Source organism: Atractosteus spatula, chromosome 22 (assembly GCF_055471065.1).
Source record: "Atractosteus spatula isolate fAtrSpa1 chromosome 22, fAtrSpa1.hap1, whole genome shotgun sequence".
NCBI classification, from domain to species: Eukaryota; Metazoa; Chordata; class Actinopteri; order Semionotiformes; family Lepisosteidae; genus Atractosteus; species Atractosteus spatula.
The window spans coordinates 2,032,996-2,051,614 of NC_142727.1; the positions used below are offsets into that span (position 1 = coordinate 2,032,996).

General features: G+C 50.5%; 2 protein-coding genes across 3 annotated transcripts; one reads left to right on the forward strand and one right to left on the reverse strand.

The window, feature by feature from the left end:
* Positions 1-375: 375 nt before the first annotated feature.
* Positions 376-5,071, forward strand: cdca3 (cell division cycle associated 3). Its single transcript, XM_088940067.1, has 6 exons — positions 376-495; positions 878-1,023; positions 1,630-1,753; positions 1,865-2,818; positions 2,929-3,017; positions 4,710-5,071. Exons 2-6 carry the CDS (start codon positions 886-888, stop codon positions 4,806-4,808), a joined length of 1,404 nt encoding a protein of 467 aa, XP_088796193.1. The 5' UTR covers positions 376-495; positions 878-885; the 3' UTR covers positions 4,809-5,071.
* A 72-nt stretch (positions 5,072-5,143) lies between these two features.
* On the reverse strand, positions 5,144-18,022 carry gnb3a (guanine nucleotide binding protein (G protein), beta polypeptide 3a). Of its 2 annotated transcripts, none has more exons than XM_088939610.1 (10): positions 17,900-18,022; positions 16,058-16,179; positions 14,487-14,610; positions 12,909-13,054; positions 11,938-12,001; positions 11,680-11,842; positions 10,431-10,497; positions 8,917-9,118; positions 8,241-8,457; positions 5,144-7,754 (listed from the first exon to the last, which is right to left on the reverse strand). In XM_088939610.1, exons 3-10 carry the CDS (start codon positions 14,541-14,543, stop codon positions 7,648-7,650), a joined length of 1,023 nt encoding a protein of 340 aa, XP_088795736.1. In that variant the 5' UTR covers positions 14,544-14,610; positions 16,058-16,179; positions 17,900-18,022; the 3' UTR covers positions 5,144-7,647. The 2 variants fall into 2 exon arrangements, with proteins under 2 accessions (XP_088795736.1, XP_088795735.1); XM_088939609.1 differs by having other exon boundaries at positions 16,058-16,190.
* Positions 18,023-18,619: the final 597 nt, after the last annotated feature.

Below are 18,619 nucleotides of genomic sequence, written 5' to 3' on the forward strand. Positions count from 1 at the left end.
TCAAATGTCTAACGACTTCCTGAACGTCAACGTTCAGGTTATTACGGTGATTCAGGTTTTTCGCATATTTAACTTGACTGCTGATCTCCGGAGTCTCCCGTCGCCATTTTGGCTCATTTTGCCCCCACCAAAATCTGCTTTGAGCCAAAATGGCTGCGAGTTTCTACAAGGGCTTGCGCAACAGCCGCAAAGGCAGGGCGGGGCTGGAGCTTAAGGAGGGCGTTCCCTCTGGCGGCTCTGTCCAAAGAGAGTCCTCGATCTTCCAGTTACAGCCAATCGGCTTGTGAAGAGGGGCGGGACCGGACTACGATTGGCCGGTTTGAAAAAAGCAGGATGTAACGTTCCGCGAATTCAAAAAAAGGCAGAGGGCTTTATTTGTGTGGTAGCAGAGAGACATTGTAGGGACTGTGGAGTTATCTGACCGTGGCGTTTGAGTAGTTCACAGGTTGGGAGTCACGCGAACGGGAAACAGAGAAGAAGCAAGGAGAAAACCAGGTAAATATGGCAAAAAGAGACCCATAAATAGACATGTTTTGCAGAATAGACGCTGATCAAAAACAAAATGAGACAAGCAACGCAAGTCTGTTTTCAGACTGAGAGTGAGAAGATAAATGCGATCAGGTTGTTGAGTGTCCAAGGTCCTGCGAAAATAAACTGTTGCGTAGCTGTGTTAGAGTTTACGTGTAAACTGCAGGTTGTTAGAACCTTTTTGTGTATCTTTTAGAAAAGTGTCATATTGCTAATACTCATACTGAAGAAACACTCCTGCCTTGCGTCTCTTTACCGTTGAGCGGTGCGTAGTGGTTGTGTTGCGTCTGGACTCCGACTCTCTTTACTGCACATTAAGGTGCTCTGTCCTTGTTTTGAACGTGATCAGAGGTCAAAATGGGCACCAGCGAGAGCAAGGTCGCTGTGGCAACCCCCAGACTGCAGCCCCCCAGCCGGCCCGTGAGGAACAAGCACCTTCAGAGCGTGATCGACCCTCGCTCCCCCAGTGCTGGTATTGACAGGACCCCGATACAGGTGAGAGAAACAGGACAGGGGCGGGTATTTCCTATTGATGGGTCTCAGGTCCAGGTGATAGAAGCAGGACAGTGACAGGGGTATTACATACTGCTGATGGGTCTCTGATCCAGGTGATAGAAGCAGGACACTGACAGGGGTATTATATACTGCTGATGGGTCTCTGATACAGGTGAGAGAAGCAGGACACTGACAGGGGTATTATATACTGTTGATGGGTCTCTGATCCAGGTGATAGAAGCAGGACACTGACACAGGTATTATATACTGCTGATGGGTCTCTGATACAGGTGATAGAAGCAGGACACTAACAGGGGTATTCTATACTGTTGATGGGTCTCCTTGTAAAGGATGCAGTTTTTTCCTCAAAGGGTTGTGGGACAATGGAACATGCACCCCAGCCCTGTTGTCAAAGCTGATACCCTCACATCCTTTAAGGAACGGTTGAATATCAGGGGGATGAACGGCATCTTGTTTGTAACCTTGTCTCCTTCAGATCACGTTGATCTCGACACCTTATGCCTCTAAAGGCAATCATTAGCTGAATTTAAGTGATGGCCAGAAGACCTGAAAGGTGTGCAGTACAGGGTTGCTTCTGTGTTTCAGGTGGGCGCTGTCAGCAGCCTCACCCCTGTGAGGGGGGGGCTCTCTGAGGGTGCAGTCCTGGAAGACGACCCCCGCTCCCCCACGCTTGGTATTTCCCGCACCCCGATGAAAGATATCATGGCAGGTAGGACTGTACCACTGTTGAGGAAGGACGGGAGCGGGGAGGTGGCGAAATCGCTCTGTGGGTTTCTGGATGTGTGCAGTGGTGATAGACACTGTTCTCTCTCCGTTACAGCTACGGTGACCTCCTTCGTCCGGCGGCTGAACGATCTCTTCCTCGACGAGGAAGGCAGGCCAGAGGAGGGTGCCCCCGAAACGGTCCCACGAGATCCCCACCCTGGGGTGCAGGACGAGCCCTTTATGGCCCCAGCGGCCCTTTCTGAAACCCCCCCAATGTGTTCTCCGGGGGCCGCACCCCAAAACCTACAGGCGGGGGCACAAGTGGGCCATGAGCCCTCCCGATTCGGTTGCAGCTCGCCCGCGAAAGACGTTCCTCGTTTCCAGACACCCCTCCTGCCGGGAAGCTTGGGAATTGATGCCGGAGTTCTACAGACATCTCATGTGCTGAACAGTCCTCAACCAGACGAGACGGAAAACCCTGAGCCGACGGGAGAGCCTGCAGGACCCGAAAAAGGGGGGCTCTTGGAGTGTGGTGGGAGAGAGACCAAAGACGGGGTGCCCAGGGAGGGGAACGAGTCATCTGAGTCGGGGTGTGAGCAGCCTCAAAGCCAAGAAATGGGGTTACACCTTGAGTCCCGCTCTCCACTTGGTAGCGGCCTCCAGCAGAGTGTGCCCCAAAACGGGGAAGAAGGGGCCCCCCCTCGGCCAAGCTCAACTTCTCCAAGAACTGCCGCGGTCTCCGATGCAGAACCCCGAAGCTGTGAAACGGAGCCGCGCCTGGCATCCCAACTTCCCGACGATTCCGGGGTCGGCTCTGAATCTGACGTGGCGAAGGCGCTTCCGAAGACGGAAGGCGGGAAACCCGACGGCAGTCAAGATGGTCACCTCGCCTTGCGGCCACAGTGGCTGAGGTCGGGTTTTGGGGTAACGGGGAAGGGGGTCCCCCCACAGAGCCACAGTGCGGTCCCACAGGATTCGAACCGAACGCCAGACAGGGCTGCGGCAGGACATCGGGGAGCAAAGCATGCTGGGAGTGACGCTAAGGACCGGGCGTCACGTTGCAAGAAAGGTGGGGGATCAGGAAGTGTCCTGGGACTCTGACCGCGGTGTGTGTTTGCTGCAGGCAGCAGGCAAGTATGCCCATGATAACCACTGTCTCCGTTTCTCTTTCTCTCTCAGAGAAGAGTGCCAAAGTGCTGCTGAGTGAGGGCCGCTCTCCGCTGCAGATTCTGAAAGAGACCAACTCACCTCGGGAAAGACCGCTGCAGGTAACTCTTGGACCGTTGTCCCATACCGTAGCTCAGCTACGTCAGCAGGCCATATTTTGGTTTTGAACCAAAATTATGCTTCTGGTTACCTGCTGAGGACAGATTTCTGGTACCAGGGTCACCAACCCTGGTCCCGGAGCCGCCCAGTCCAGTGACTCCAGGGGTCTGTAACCCCGGTCCCGGAGAGGCCCGCTCCACTGACTCCAGGAGTCTGTAACCCCGGTCCCGGAGAGGCCCGCTCCACTGACTCCAGGAGTCTGTAACCCTGGTCCCGGAGAGGCCCGCTCCACTGACTCCAGGAGTCTGTAACCCTGGTCCCGTAGAGGCCCGCTCCACTGACTCCAGGAGTCTGTAACCCTGGTCCCGGAGAGGCCCGCTCCACTGACTCCAGGGGTCTGTAACCCTGGTCCCGGAGAGGCCCGCTCCACTGACTCCAGGAGTCTGTAACCCTGGTCCCGGAGAGGCCCGCTCCACTGACTCCAGGGGTCTGTAACCCTGCTCCACTGACTCCAGGAGTCTGTAACCCTGGTTCCGGAGAGGCCCGGTCCAGTGACTCCAGGGGTCAGTAGCCCTGGTGCTGGAGAGGCCCGGTCCAGTGACTCCAGGGGTCTGTAGCCCTGGTGCCAGAGAGGCCCGCTCCACTGACTCCAGGAGTTTGTAACCCTGGTCCCGGAGAGGCCCGGTCCAGTGACTCCCCTATGATCTTTAACATACTTGATTTAACAAATTGCCTGATCGCGATGAGGACTCTTCAGGACTAGGGTCGAAAAATCTCTCTTCTTGAGTGTCATTTAGTTTCATCAGTTGCTGTTCCGTTCACAACATACCTCACCCTAGGGACAAGACCGTTTGCTTCTCCCAGGAATGAGTCACAGAACTGGTCCCACGGGAATAGGAGATACCAGGAGGTTTTTGTTTTGCCTAATCCTTGTGATTTGAGAGTTTGGAGGATGGGTAGCTTCCAGTAGTAATATAGCAGAGGCTTCAAACTCCGTTCCTGGAGAGCCTGGTCTCTCTGATCGATTAAGTAATTCAGAAATGATTGTAAGCAAAGATCAAAAAAGAGCAAAATATTACTTGTTTAATTGAGCAACATGAACAAGTTACTCGGTTTTCAGTAACAGGTGATGAAGGATGAGCTGCAAGAATAAGTTAGTCAGGGCTCTCCAGGCCCAGGGTTGGAAGCGTTTGTACTAGGCTGCCATATTCTCTAGATCAGAGTCCCTGTGCTTTTCGTTTTTGAGTCGGGCTATCTAAAAATGTTCAGTAGAGTCCTACAGTCCAAAATGCAGTGAACTTACAATAACCACACAGCTGGCTACAATTGTGAAGATCACATCACTAATAACTGCCCGTCTAGTGCATGAAGAGAACGATTACAGGAAACGAAGATGTATGCAAATGGCCTTTTTAAAAAAGAGCCCGTAAAACAGATCTCTTTAAATTATAAACACCTGAAGACCTGGCTGGAGCTGTTAAACTGGTCCAGTTAAGCAAAAAAAAATGAGCTCATTTGGGTTACGAGCTCAGCTGGACTGAAAACCTGGAGACCGTGGTCCTCCAGGACTAGGACTTGGAGATCTGCAGGTCTACATATGCCTTAGGTTTTGTCCGTTACATGTGACTACAGGGCTGTGCTAACAGTAAGTGTCCAGTATTCTAGTGAACACTGTGTTCTTTCCCCGTTTTCAGATGAAGAAACAGCCCCCTCTGCTGGTCAGAGAAGGAAGGGTCACCCCTGACAGGCACAGTCAGGCTGCGACACTGAATAAGGAGAATCGGATGAGGTAGTCAGGGAGAGAAAGATGAACAGACAGTGCCTGATGGGGAGACAGAGGTGTGCCCCTCTGTCATTAACACTACACAAGCTCTTGGCCTCCACACCCACGTCTCTAAATATGTTCTGCTCTTTATCAAGAAGTCCTGTTAGCCGTAGCTCTGTGCGTCCTGATTCTCTCCCACTGCCTTTGCTGGAATCTTTCTCTGTGTCAAGTCAAATCTTTGTGTTTTAATTCGAGTTGTAAATAAAAATCCTGTAAATAAACTCCTTCCGAGATTGACTGTTTCGACTCGCCTGCACCCCGTGTCCGGCCTCTTCAAAAGCAGTCACACACATTGCCACACGCTGTGATGCAGGTCTAGTTTAATTGAAAAGAAGCAGTGGTAACAACATTCAGAAACAAATATCTGAAGAGTTGTAAAAACGCCCCCCCCCCCACCTCCCTACTTGTTTACAGGCAAGGTAAGGGCAGTCTGTTTTGTGGCTCTGCGGATTTCTGTGCCTTTATTTACAATCGATCCTTAACTCGTGCGACAAGCAGTACATTGGTGGTTTAAGTGAACCCGAAGATATCCATTTAAAAAGCCATATGGCTGGTGCAAATTGCTTCCTGGTGTGTGCACTGAAATTTGTTTTGTGTAAAACGGAGAATTAAGTGGAGGATCATTAGTTGTAGGAAGGAAGGAAGACTTGAAAAGCCCAGCAGTGAGATGGATTGAGGTGAAAGGGGAGAATCGTGCGACTTCCTGCTCACGGGTTAATGAACCAGTTTAGTCGACGACAGTCGCGATGTGTTGGCAATGGCCGGCCTAATCTTTCTCGCCCGGTGGAAGAATCTGGGACGAGTTGGAAGGATAGATGCCCAGGAGACCAGGAACGAAAGCCCAGAGGAAGAGGGGCAGGAGCAGGTGAGGGGGAAAGGAGACGACCGAGTTTGAGAGCTACCAGCAGTATCGCTCGCGAGAGAAAATGAAAGCTGTGGAAAGGGAGAGGGACCCAGATCTAAGCCCATCTCAAGATTTGGAGGTAGAAGGGGAAAGGGAGGTGAATTATCCAGAATGCACCGCACATGTTAAAAGCTGTTTCAAAAACGATTTCCACTCTGTTTGCAGGTTTGCAATTTCAGATTTGGGCAATCCGGGAGTTTTGATCCTTTTTTTTTCCCAGCCCTGTTTCGCTCACATCTTGTAATAATACGGTTTCACTGTATTCGGGCATGAAGTGAGCGACCGGATCATTAATGCTGATGACCGTCGAAACACAGCGAACGCTTCCTGGATTGAACGGATGTTATGTAGCTCCCACTTACGTCCATACCTCGGCTGCGGATTTGATTTTTGTTTTTTATTTTACGGTTAAAATGATCTAAGATGAATGTTGCGTAACCCAGAGAGAGTCTGTGTAGAGCGACTGAGGTAGAAAAGATGCATACGCCTGGATAATCAGAATCTCTTTCAAGCAACACTAGCCTGTAGAGTCACTCCGATTAATAATAATTCCTTACACTTGTATAGTGTTTTACTCCCCTCCACCACCACCAATGTGTAACCCCCACCTGGAAGCTTGTAATTAGAGCATTAAGAGTTGTGCTTGAATGGAAGATAGCAGCACAGCATTTTGGAACACCTGCTTGATAGAGGTAAATCGTGTATTACTAGTAAGATATATGGCTGGACAAATGCATACATTAAAAAAACCGGTTTGGCTGAGAAGACCATTTCCCATAATCCTCTGTAGCCCTCCTTCCCACTGCCTTCTGGGAGTTGTAAATCCCGATTTAAAATAGGAACTGCAAAACAACGTGAAGACTAAACTAAAATTCGTCGGCGAACGCACACTTCCGAGTTTTAAGGGAAGCCACCTGCAGATGGTGTTTCATTGATCAGATGTAAAATCGTTGGCATATGATTGCATATTTAATTACATTTGCCGATTGCCTGTCAGCCTTAATGACAGCAAAACTCTTCACCGTAATATATTTGAAAAATCAGTTCACAACCAATAAAACAATGAATTCTTTCTATTTTATAACTTAATTACCAATAAACAGGCTGTTTTTTTTCTTAATTTTCCTCTTGAAGAAAAACAGACGTCTCATAAAGTATTGCAAACCGTAGCAGACACCAGAAGGAGTCCCAGTGTGCATCAGTTTTACAGGATGGGTTCCAATTTGCACATACGTAAGCTTGTGTTGTATATTTGTTTCTGGAAGCTAAAAAAAAAAATCAATTAAATAAGTCCAATAAATAACAAGAAAACTAACAGTACAATCAAAGGTTAATGGAAAAAAAAAGCATTTCTCTAAAGATCCTTCAAGTTACAAGTGTTAAAATCATTTACATAGCTCTAAAAATAGAAACAATCGATGAGTTTCTTATTTTAAAAAATATTGCTAATTGTTTTCCCGTTATTTAGCCATTTGTTAGTTATACTTTGTTTCCGTATTGCGGTCCGTATCCGAGATCAGTCTTTCCCTGAAAAGCACGCGCGCTACCATTAATGACAATAAATACAGATGCAGAATCGGGCTGTGTCCTTGCTCGGTAACCGGTCTTACAGAGAGCGAGAGGGAAGAGAGACAGACAAAACAGACAGGCCGACTGCTTCGAGACTGACATTGTCTATCCCCGTCTGTCTCCAGGTGAGCGAACTCAGACCCACTGTCTCTCTCTCAATGCTTTCGTCACTATGGCTTCTGTCCTCTTGTCTGTCTGTTCCTAGAACTCATTTGCATAAACCCAAATATTGTCTTCCGACAGACTAGCTTCTACCTATTCTGCCCCTCGTTCTCTCTCTGTCCGTATTTATCTCTCTCTCTCTCCCTTTCCTCCTCTCCATACCGCAACATTCCTAGTTCCAGATTTTCAGGAAGCTGTCCCATGATCCTGTGCAGGCAGCCATTCCGTCTGAGGTCACTCCGATACAGCTCACACGGTTGTCATGACCAGACAGAACACCTGGGGGAGAAGGAGGGGGATTGCTTGATAGGCGTCATTGTCTATAACGTTAACACACAACTACAGATTCTAATATAGAAACCAGAGGCACTCCTCACACAGAGAGATTAATACAGACCCTAATATAGACCATAAAGACACACCTCACACACAGAGATTAATACAGACCCTAATATAGACCATAGAGACACACCTAACAGAGAGATTAATACAGAACCTAATATAGACCCTGGAGACACACCTAACACAGAGAGATTAAGACAGACCCTAATAAAGATCCTAGAGACATGTATTATAGTACACAGACTGATTCATATATCTCAGAGCGGCATCTTGCACAAAGAGAATTATATAGACCACAGAGAGAACCAGACACAGACCGTAGAGATATGTCTAACACAAAAAGAATAACGTGTCACCCCGAAACTGACATAGAGCAATTAGTAACGGCCCCAGTATCAGCCCAGCAGACAGCTGGCCACTCACCCACTCTCTCGGCTTTGAGGGTGTCCCAGATGTTGCAGTTAAAGTCGTCGTACCCGGCCAGGATCAGCCGGCCGCTGCGGGACATGGCAATGGAGGTGATCCCGCAGATGATGCTCTCGTGGGAATAGCCGATCAGCTCCTGGTCGGCGCGCAGGTCGAAGAGCTTGCAGGTGGCGTCGTCGGAGCCCGTGCAGATGGCGTTGCCGTTGGGGAAGAACTGGGAGGGAGGCAGGGAGAGAGACGTACATGTAAGGGCTCGAACCCTAGACCGATTCCAAGACGGGTGGAAGACCCATTATTCCTGATCGCTCGAGCAGAGGGAGTTCTGGGAGAGATGTACAGGTAAGAGCTCGAACCCTGGAATAATTCCGAAATGGACAGGGAGTCTCCTCACCCCCCCCCCACTCTCGACCACTCGTGCAGAACGGGTTCCCACTGGGAAAGAACTGGGAAGGAGGGAGCGCGAGAGGCGTACAACAAAGGGCTTGACCGTAGACCGATTCCAAGATGGGTGGAAGACTCGTTATCCCTGTGCTTGATCGCTCGCACAGAGGGAGTTCCCAATGGGAGAGTGCCGGGGAAAAGGCAGCAAGAGAGACGTACAGGTAAGAGCTCGAGCTCTGGGCTCGTTCCGAGATGGGCCGGAATCCCATCAGCCCCGCTCTAGGCCACTCACACAGATGGCGTTGATGTCGGACTCGTGGCCCGTGAAGGTCTGTCGGCAGGTGCCCTCGCGTACGTCCCACAGCTTGGCAGAGGAGTCGCAGGCCCCGGAGATGAAGAGGTTGAAGTCCGGGGACACGGCCAGACTCATGCAGTCCCCCGTGTGTCCCATGAAAACCGTCTTCTGCGTCCCCGTCTCGATGTCCCACAGGGCACTGCGGCGGAGAGACGTAGGGATTCGGTGTGCGCGGTTAGGCGTTACTCCAAGCACTGCCTCAGCTCTCGCGGGGGAGAGCTCATGATATCGAGGGGCAGCTCTGGGGTCCCGGGTTCAATTTCTGGAGTGCCTTGTGCCCGGAGTTTGGAAGTTCTCCCTGGGTTCGTATGGCTTTTCCTCCGGGTGCTCCGGTCTCCTCCCACAGTCCAAAGACATGCTGACGGGTTAACTGGCTTGTGGGAAAACTGCCCCTGGTGTGAGTGTGTCTGTCTGTCTGCCCTGAGATGGATAGGCTCCGGCTCCCCCACGACCCTGAATTGGATGAATATGGCTAGATGGATCTCGTAATATTATTGACCTTAAGACATACTGTAAAGAAGTAAAGAGACTTTATCATCCAAAAATTGTTCAGTGAATTCAGAGCAATGAACTCGGTGTTTTCGGCATACGGAAGAGAAGGCCACGTTAGGGCTGACACCAGGATATGAAAGGCACAAATTAGGGGCTCAGGATTTTATCCTACAATCTTGACCAGGGTTATCTAACCCTTGTACTGGACCAGCTGGTGTAACTATAGTTCTCTTTAAAGAATGAGATCCTGAAATGCTGGGGAGAAGCTGTTAAAGGGGTCCAATTAAGCTAATTATTAGCAGATTCAGGTTGGTACGAGCTCAGATGTGTAGTCTCTTTCGTAGAAGGTGACAATTTTGGCTCTTTATGGGGGTCCAGGTGTAGTCGCTGAGCCAAAATAGCTGCTGACAGTCCAGTAATTGAACCCAGGTATGGATGGGGACAATCAAGGCCCAGGTAGGTTATTAAAGATCTGTAATTGGGAGCAGGGAGTGGGGAAAATATGGAAAGGAGAGTTTATAAAGGCTCAGAACTAATTAATAGCAATCAGTGAAGCAGGTGATGTAAATGAACTGGTTTAGAGATCATTTAGGACCAGTATCTCAGTTTAAGCCCATAAAGATCAGAGTTTTCCTAACTGAATGTATAACCTGCTTATTTCTTCAATAACCAATGGGTATTCCTGATCCCAGTCAAAAGAGTGGAGAGTTTGGATGCAAGAGGTCAAGAATGTACAGTACAGTTGTGCTCTGTATTGTGCTTTCTGAGCTGTCCTGTATTCTCATCAGACATACTGGGGGGGGAGGACAAATTTAAGTCACTTTGTTAAACCGAAATCAGACACCCCTGTGCTGTGCTGATACAGGTGAGAGCTGTCCTGTCTGAGCCACGATGACGCCTGTGAGCTCTAAATGAGGTGACCAGCTGAGCTGATGGGGTAAGCAGGCCAGCATGCTCACCAGGTGGTGTCTCCAGAGCTGGTGACGATCTCGTTGTCATTGAGGAAGCGACAGCAGGACAGGTATCCTGGAGCAAGAGGGAGACTGTGTGAGTGGTAACCGTTTATACTGCAGGCAGTATTGGAGATGTATTACTTTATCTGGACACACTGGCAGTCCTTCAATACCTTCAGTTTTTACAGGTAATTGGAATTGTGTGTATGATGGGTGATCCATTAGTTAGTTAATCCAGAAGTGTTTCAGTTGCTACTAATTGAACAGTGTGGGCGCCCAGCTTGCAGCTCATCTTGATTAATACTGTCTGACTCTCTGCTCATCTTGATTAGTGCTGTCTTACTGTCTGCTTAGCGTTCATTAAGCAGTATGCTAATGCATCAATGAACTGTATTGAGCTCAAGTGTGTGGCCAGCTGACCTGTAAGGTGATTGGTAAGCAAGCTAATGAGTTAACAACACTGCTGCTCTGCCAGCACTGGTTGATTGTGTGAAAGAGGTGTCAGGCTTCTTAGCAAGTGCATGTTTGTTCATGAACATTCAATGTGTTTGATTTGAGTCTTATCGGGTGTCTGTCCGGGTTGATGAGTTACTTGCTTAAAACTGTTCAAGGACAGAGTCACCCTGGTACGTTAGACCCTGTGTAGGCTGATTTTGACTTGTGTGATTTAGGTAAAGAGGTAATGCATTATAGTGTTGATTGGTGAGCCATTAAAGTTGTTGAGTTCTGTGTTTGAGTGCAGGTGGTGACTAATGAAGGAGTTCATTCATATCTGACCTGTCCTACTGCTCGACCAGTTACTTTATGTGACGACCCCTATAATTAATCAGTCAGTTCATGGCTTAAAGTGGCATAGTAAAATGTTTCTCATTTCAAATTCAGCACAAAATCGGGATCTTGGTGAAAGTGCTGTATGGTTTCTAATGTTGCTGCAGACCCCTGGTATCCCCGTGGGCGAGAGTGAGAGTCCCCACGAGTTGGAGATGTGAAGCGGCCCTTCCTGCTCACTAGTCCCTGTAATGACTAATGGAATGTGATGGACGAGCGAATAAGTACAGGTTGTGCAGCAGGCGTTTCACCCCAGCAACGTTCCAGCATGATCTGCATGCAGAGTTAACAGGCACGTAGTCCAGAAGTGGAGAGCAATAATTCTACTGGACTAAAAGCCATCAATGCCGATTCCTTCTAGAACGTGAAATGTTAAAAACCGTGTTGCGCTTGAAACGGCTGGCGCGTTGGTGAGCGGGAACGGTACCCGTGTGCGCGGCCAGCTCGCGGCTGACTTTGACGTTGCCCTCTCGGGTCTTCAGGTTGTAGATGGAGCACATGTTGTCCAGCCCCCCACAGGCCACGAAGTTCCCTGAGGGGGCGTAGGCACACGTCATTACCCAGGAGGACTTGAGAGGGATTGCGTTGACCTGAGAGAGAGCGAGCGAGTGAGTGAGTGTTAATGCAGGTCTGGGCTAGAGTGAGGATAACGCAATGAGAGAGAGAGAGATCTGGATCTCTGTACCTTGTTAGTGGTGTAGCTGTCCCACACGATCAGTTTACCATCCTGGGATGCACTGACCAGCAACCTGGAGGAGACAGAAGGGGGGATGATCTAGATACACAACTGTGAACTGCACGGCCAACACGCTGTGGGAGAGAACTGTGGAGTGAGTTTCCGAGTTCGGTCGTAATGGGTCAAGTCAGGCACCGATGAATACACAGAGTCCAACTAGCGGGCGGAAAAAGATTTCAGTAGATATTTTTGTATAAAAAGAGAAGTAGCTGCACACAGACTGAGTATGTAGAGAATATGTGTATAGACTGCTCCTTTGTACCTGGATCCTAGGGTCTGTGGGAGTGTGGATGTGGAGAGACTGATGACACAGGTGTGTGTGTATATACAGTCACATAGGCAGGTCTAGGTGCAGTGTGCCTGCAGAGAGACTGATGACACAGGTTTGTGTGTGTATACTCACACAGGCAGGTCTAGGTGCAGTGTGCCTGCAGAGAGACTGATGACACGTGTGTGTGTGTGTGTATACTCACACAGGCAGGTCTAGGTGCAGTGTGCCTGCAGAGAGACTGATGACACAGGTGTGTGTGTATATACAGTCACACAGGCAGGTCTAGGTGCAGTGTGCCTGTAGAGAGACTGATGACACGTGTGTGTGTGTGTATATAGTCACACAGGCAGGTCTATGTGCAGTGTGCCTGTAGAGAGACTGATGACACAGGTGTGTGTGTATATACAGTCACACAGGCAGGTCTATATGCAGTGTGCCTGCAGAGAGACTGATGACACAGGTGTGTGTGTGTGTGTATAGTCACACAGGCAGGTCTATGTGCAGTGTGCCTGCAGAGAGACTGATGTCACAGGTGTGTGTGTGTGTGTGTATAGTCACACAGGCAGGTCTATATGCAGTGTGCCTGTAGAGAGAGTGATGTCACAGGTGTGTGTGTGTGTAGTCACACCGGCTGCTGCAGGTGTTGTACCTGGAGTCGGTAGCCCAGTGCATGGCGTAGATTTTCGCCAGATGGCCTCTCAGCGTCTTCCTGGTTCTCATCTGGATGCGGCCAACCACCTCCGTTCCGGCCACTATCTCCGCCAGGGTGGTGTCTGCCACGGCTTTCCGGGCGTCCTGTTACACGAGTGGCACCGCGGCATTATCAGCAGAGAGGATCTCACCGCAGGCCGAGAGCCGGCCTCTGTAACCTGCACGGGCACCTCCGCTGGGCTGCTGTTATCACGGTCCTTACTACAATCGCACGGTAGCTATTGCCCTCACTGCTCGAGTCTGCCAGCACAGGCAACATCACTTTGAATTCACCTCAATTCGTTTGACTTATACTCAAACCATTAGGTTGACTTATAGTCTGGCCAACTGGGCGATCAAGTCTTGCTTTCACTTGCTGTGCTTTCCTGGGATAGGTATTGTGTAGACGTTCATATATTACACACATTATTAGTAATCTAATAAATGAATAATAAACTTTAGCTGTGGTTCATGTAAGCTTGTCAGGGAAGTTGGATTGATCACCATCGTCCAGACCATTAGTAATGATTACTAGTGTGAGTAACTTTTGCAGCAGCTACTGTAGTTGTAGCCGGATTTAAGGTCCGTTTTAGACAAACTGAATCCATGTGAAGTTGATCCATATGCACAGCTGTTCAAGAGTCATAATCGGGAATTACTATATACATATTATGAGAATCGATATTCGTCTTTCTGCCTTTCTTTCCTGATGTTGAAATTGGATTGATCTTGATCCTCCAGGGCCTGATCACAACAACACGTCAACTATACACAAGCTGCTAGTAGGAAGAGTTGTAGGAGCCGATCGGTTACTCCGTCTTCCCCAGTTGGATTGAATTGAAGTTCCCAGAATTTCTTCCTCTGTTTTGTATGGGTTCATCCCCATGTGTTCCATCAGTTGAAAGGCTACTTTTGGTGCTACAAAACCCGATCTAACAGGACTAACTTTAGAACCGTTTACATTTCGGATAGGAGGGTGGATTCTCACCCTGGATATAATCATCATGCTTCAACAACTGACACACCTAGCTCATGCAATTCAGGTTTCATGCATTATCTGTTCATTACAAGATAATAAGCAACCAAATGTCATATCATTAAATTCCAGATCACACGCTACTGCACAGCGTAATCAGATTCTAACAGGATCTTTATACTTCTGCGGTCTTGAGTGACGTGCGCGGGAGACAGTTTTTGTATTGATGAAATCAGGCTGACCAGGTGGTATCTGTTTTTCATGATTCATTCTGATCTCACGTTTGAGGAGTCGATGGGGGAGTCTCGACTGTGTTGGCCATATTAAGTTAGTGTCATTTAGATGTTGATTAAGTCTCCAGTAACAGGATGGTCATCATCTGTCAATAACAGATGAAGTAACTGTACATGTTGTGGGTGTTAAGGAGACATTGCAAAGTTTCTGTGTGGTGCGATGTCGATCAGTTGACCACTCTGCTGCCTCTGGTCTCAGTAGTGTTATCTGTGGAATGCTCAGGAGCCATGTTGAATTAATTAACGTCAAGCAGGTAATGGGACTCACGGCAATCTGCTGTTTCAGGGCCTCTGCCTCTTTACGAAGCTGCTCCACTTCTCCCATGGCGACGGTTGCTAGGCGCTGTCACCACCGGCAATGTACAGGAAGTAAGGTCGAGCGGAAGAAGGAGCTGGGAAAGAGAGTTTTGGAATCAACTGTCCGTGGTCAGTAACTGCTTCGTCCGATACCGAGTCGAGCTTAAAACAGCCCATCACAGGACACACACACACACACTCACACCAGGGCCAGATTTTCCAGAAACCAATTAACCTACCAGTTAATTAACTGTCGGAAGAAATGCAGGTCAACCGGGGCAGAACATGCAAACTCCACCCAGACAGCACCTCAGGAATTGAACCCACAGCCCCAACGCTGTGAGGCAGCGGAGCTCACCCCTGCCCCACCCTGCCTCCTTCTTCCCAGACACTTTTATTAGATATAAGTCCCCAAGGAAGCAACAGTTGCAAGCTAAACACGGGGCTCTTCTCTCCTGCCTCTTGGTGTTTGCTGTCCGGCTGCGCGTGTTTATTGCTGAGAAGCGATCTCTTTCCGCTTCTGAATCGGCTTATTTGCTTTGCAAACGAGTTCTCCCAGTCCCCAGAAAAATCTGCTTGCGCCACTTTGCAAAATTTGACTGGACGCGCACACACACACACACACCCTTGGAGCACGCTGTGAATATGGCCACGCGGAGCATGGCCGGGTCCTGCCAGCCGCCCCGCCGCCTCGGTCGGTGCAGGGTCAAGCCGGGCGCTGTCTCTGTATGTCCCATCTCTCTCGGTCCAGGTGCTGTGGCGTCCAGTGGGCTTGTGGACATGAACTCCCTTCTCTCTCTCGCCCTCTCCCATTTGCATGCTCATTTAAATCTCCTTCTGCCTATCTGACCATCTCCCTCTCTCTCTCTTCCTCTCATTTCCATGCTGTATGCAAATAACCCCACTGGCCAGGTCACACACACACACACACCTGTCTCCCTGCTGGGGCTCGGCTGTAGTTTGCTGCACTTGTAATTGCAACTACCTGATCACGTAAGACCCAGGTCCAGAACCTGCTGTATTATTCCAGCAGAACCAGATTTAGATTGCAAATGCAAAACATTGGACCGGCCACACGTCAGCTCGACCACGCTGGCCTGGTTGGATTGGACGTTCGGTTTCAATGGATCCTCTTATACGGAAACCGTACGCAAGCCCGTACCTGAAGTTTGTCACTTGTGCCGAACGGCGTGGAGGGGCGTTTAAAGCCGGGAACGGGAGGCAAGTCTTTACACAAAGGGTTGTGGGAGGAGGGCACAAGGCGCCCGGCAAAAAGAAAGGGCTGGATGAGGCCCTCGGCTAAAGCAGGGATCTCGCGCCCGAACTGAGCCGGGTGGGCCTCGGCGGGCCTCCCCCCCTCCTCGTTTCCGGCCTCTCTCGACTTCTTCGCGAGACCCGGGAAATCTTTCCTGCCTTTCACGTTTCGATTTCCACTACGCAGCGCCTTCGTAAAAAAAAAAAAAAACTTTCAACCGAAAGCAGCTCCTGTCTTTCCCCCCCCCCCCCGAATGACTGCCCATTAGAGAAAACAGCTGCTCTTACCTTAGGCGGTGGCGAGACTGGGAGGCACGCGGTTGATCGCTCTGCTCTCTCTGTGCAGCTTCGCCGTCCTGTGCTGTCAGTCTGCTGCTCTGTTTGTCTTTCAGCTCCGATCTTGTGACCCTCTGCAATTTGACTGAAATTTGTTTGGAGTGACACACACAGCGAGAGAGAGAGAGAGAGAGAGAGAGAGAGATGAGGAGAGACCGCCCCAGCCAGCGAGCAGGAGATTCAGATTAATTGCGGCACGGGTCGGCCCCGTGGGTGGGCTGGAGGTGGCCGGTGGGCCCGCAGGGCAGGCACCCTCTCCGGGACGGGACACGCAGAGGGACTACGCAGGCCTGTTCAGCTGCCCTCTGCCCTCCTGAGCGTTAACGCCCGGAGCAGCGAAGGGAGAGAGGCGGGCAGACTGCGTTAGAGCCCAGCAGGAGATTTCAAGCAGGGGATCTGCTGGGCTAAACCGCCTCTGATCCGATTAGAGACAAGGACTGCTCTTTACGAGGGGATAAAGGATGGGAGGGGGGGAGAAGGGGGGTATTAGCGCAGAGAGAAATGTCGGCCTAACTAACCAGACGCCATCGGATGTGAGCACTGCAGGGGGAGAGACAAGGGGGCCACAGCTTAGAGACGGTAACGGTTCGGTTGAAGAGGGGGAGAGGTACAGTCAGTGCGGGACAGGACAGTGCCATAACCCTGCAGGGAGAGAGGAGGTGTCAAAGTAGATGAGCGGGTGGCCTGGCTGGACTCTACGGTACTGAGAGTTGGGTGGAGAGACGGATATTTCATACAGATGGGGAGACTAACTGAACGCAGTACTTGTTCCCTCCCTGTAGGTGGCCCCGCTGTCATGCACGGCCCATGACTGGCTTGAAGCGATACGGAGCTGCCCTGTGGGCACTGCCACCCGAAGACCGTTTTAGACTGGCAATTGACTGTGAGCGGTGGCTGCTTGCTGGTGATTGCACAGCAGCAGCAAGAGCTCCGCCAGCCTCTCTACTGCTGGCAGGAAACAGAAACGGCTCAGAGAGCCTGGAAAGAGAGGGCAGCAACGCTCAAAGCTCAGAACATTCCAATTTTTCTCGTGGGCTCCTGAAAGACACGCCCCATGATCCTTTGCAGGAACCTCGGTTTGGTACGGCAAGCGTTTTATCCCCCAGAGGACACTGGGAGCTGTAGCGGGACACTCTTCGCTGGTTCAGCCACGAGCTACGCCTGCCGAGAATCGATTTCCGTCGGTGTTGCGAGCTGTCTTTTCTTTAATTGACGTCTCCCCTCCCCTCTCGTGTCCAGCCCTTTTCACCTGGCGCCCTGCGCTATACTACCCTGAGAGTGACTATCACGTCTTCCCTCGTGTCGAATTGAACACGCCTTCGCGCTTCCTATTGTGAGTTGGAGGTGACTGCGCCTACGTACACGTGACGTCCTTTCCTACGCGGTCTGTAATGTACTATACTGTCCTGCTCGGGTGGCTCTACCGTCCAAAAGCACAGCAATTGTGTTTCCAAGTTCACCAGACCCCTAATTCAGTCCGCCTTCCACAATCCATCGCTGTACACCCCCTTCTTGACCCTCCCTGCCGAGTGAGGAAGTTTGCCGATAGTGGTTGCACGCCAACATGGTGCCCAAGAGCGGCGATGTGGCTGTTTCGCGCTGTGGGCCGTTCGGATCCAGTCTGTCCTCTCGGCCGTAATTCCGGACTGCGCGAGTGCTTGTGCGTGTTGAATCGGATTGCTTTTTGTTTTTTAGTTGTGGTGTTCCATTGTGCGTTTTTTAACCTGCTGCCGCTGTTCTGCGAGACAGAGGTTCGAGCGTCTGGAATCAAGAAGCTGTTGAAATGGGTCTTACCTGGGCTTTGCTCTGGTGAAGGTGCTGCTCTTGTCCTCCTCCTCCTCCTCCTCCTCCTCCTCCTCTGTCTGATTAGGTTTCTCTGCCCCTCTGCAGTCTCCCTTGCGCTAGCTGTTTGAGTGCTGTCCTGTTCTGCTGCTGTAGCTGGGAGCTCCTTCTCTGTCGCGGCTGCACTTCGGCCGGGAGTCCAGTGCAATCCTTTGCTTTCTCTCTGTCTCTGTCTCTCTGTCTCTCTCTCTCTCCCCGCCTGGCCTTTGATGAACAGATGAAGGCCGAGGGATTGGAAGGGATGAAGGGAGATCAGCGCTGAAGGGATAAAACTGAGGGATGGGCAGAGGGAGGGAGAGAGAGAGCGAGAGAGAGGTAAACCGATTTGCTCGCCGGAATCAGGTCATAAGGTCAAAAGACTTCAAGGGGTAGAGCAACAGCAGGGGAAGCTGCTCTGTCCCGTAAAAAGGGCTGAAATTAGTTCAGAAAGGGAACGCGCGCCTTTCGAGACGGGCACAGATCCGTCCTCAGCAGCTGAGAGGCCAGCCGAAAAGGGAAACATGAAGATCGCTGAAGCCTGGGGCACAACAGGCATCGCGTGAAGCCCGACCTGCCCTCACAGAAAAGGAATGTACTGGCGGGGTTAGGGAGCGGGATTATTTGTAGTGATGTAGTTTTGCTGGGTGGGGGTCGGTGATCCCGGTCGCTGCGCTGTGACGGTCTCGGAGGGTT

Bases quoted from the DNA above. Each gene is read 5' to 3' on its own strand.
- cdca3 (XM_088940067.1), top strand. From the start codon at position 886: ATGGGCACCAGCGAGAGCAAGGTCGCTGTGGCAACCCCCAGACTGCAG. The intron at 1,754-1,864 runs GTAGGACTGTAC...TCTCCGTTACAG, and splicing joins GATGAAAGATATCATGGCAG to CTACGGTGACCTCCTTCGTC. The intron at 2,819-2,928 runs GTGGGGGATCAG...TTTCTCTCTCAG, and splicing joins GGCGTCACGTTGCAAGAAAG to AGAAGAGTGCCAAAGTGCTG.
- gnb3a (XM_088939610.1), bottom strand. From the start codon at position 14,543: ATGGGAGAAGTGGAGCAGCTTCGTAAAGAGGCAGAGGCCCTGAAACAG. The intron at 12,002-12,908 runs GTACAACACCTG...TGTCTCCTCCAG, and splicing joins CACTGGGCTACCGACTCCAG to GTTGCTGGTCAGTGCATCCC. The intron at 10,498-11,679 runs GTACCGTTCCCG...CTCTTGCTCCAG, and splicing joins CGAGCTGGCCGCGCACACGG to GATACCTGTCCTGCTGTCGC.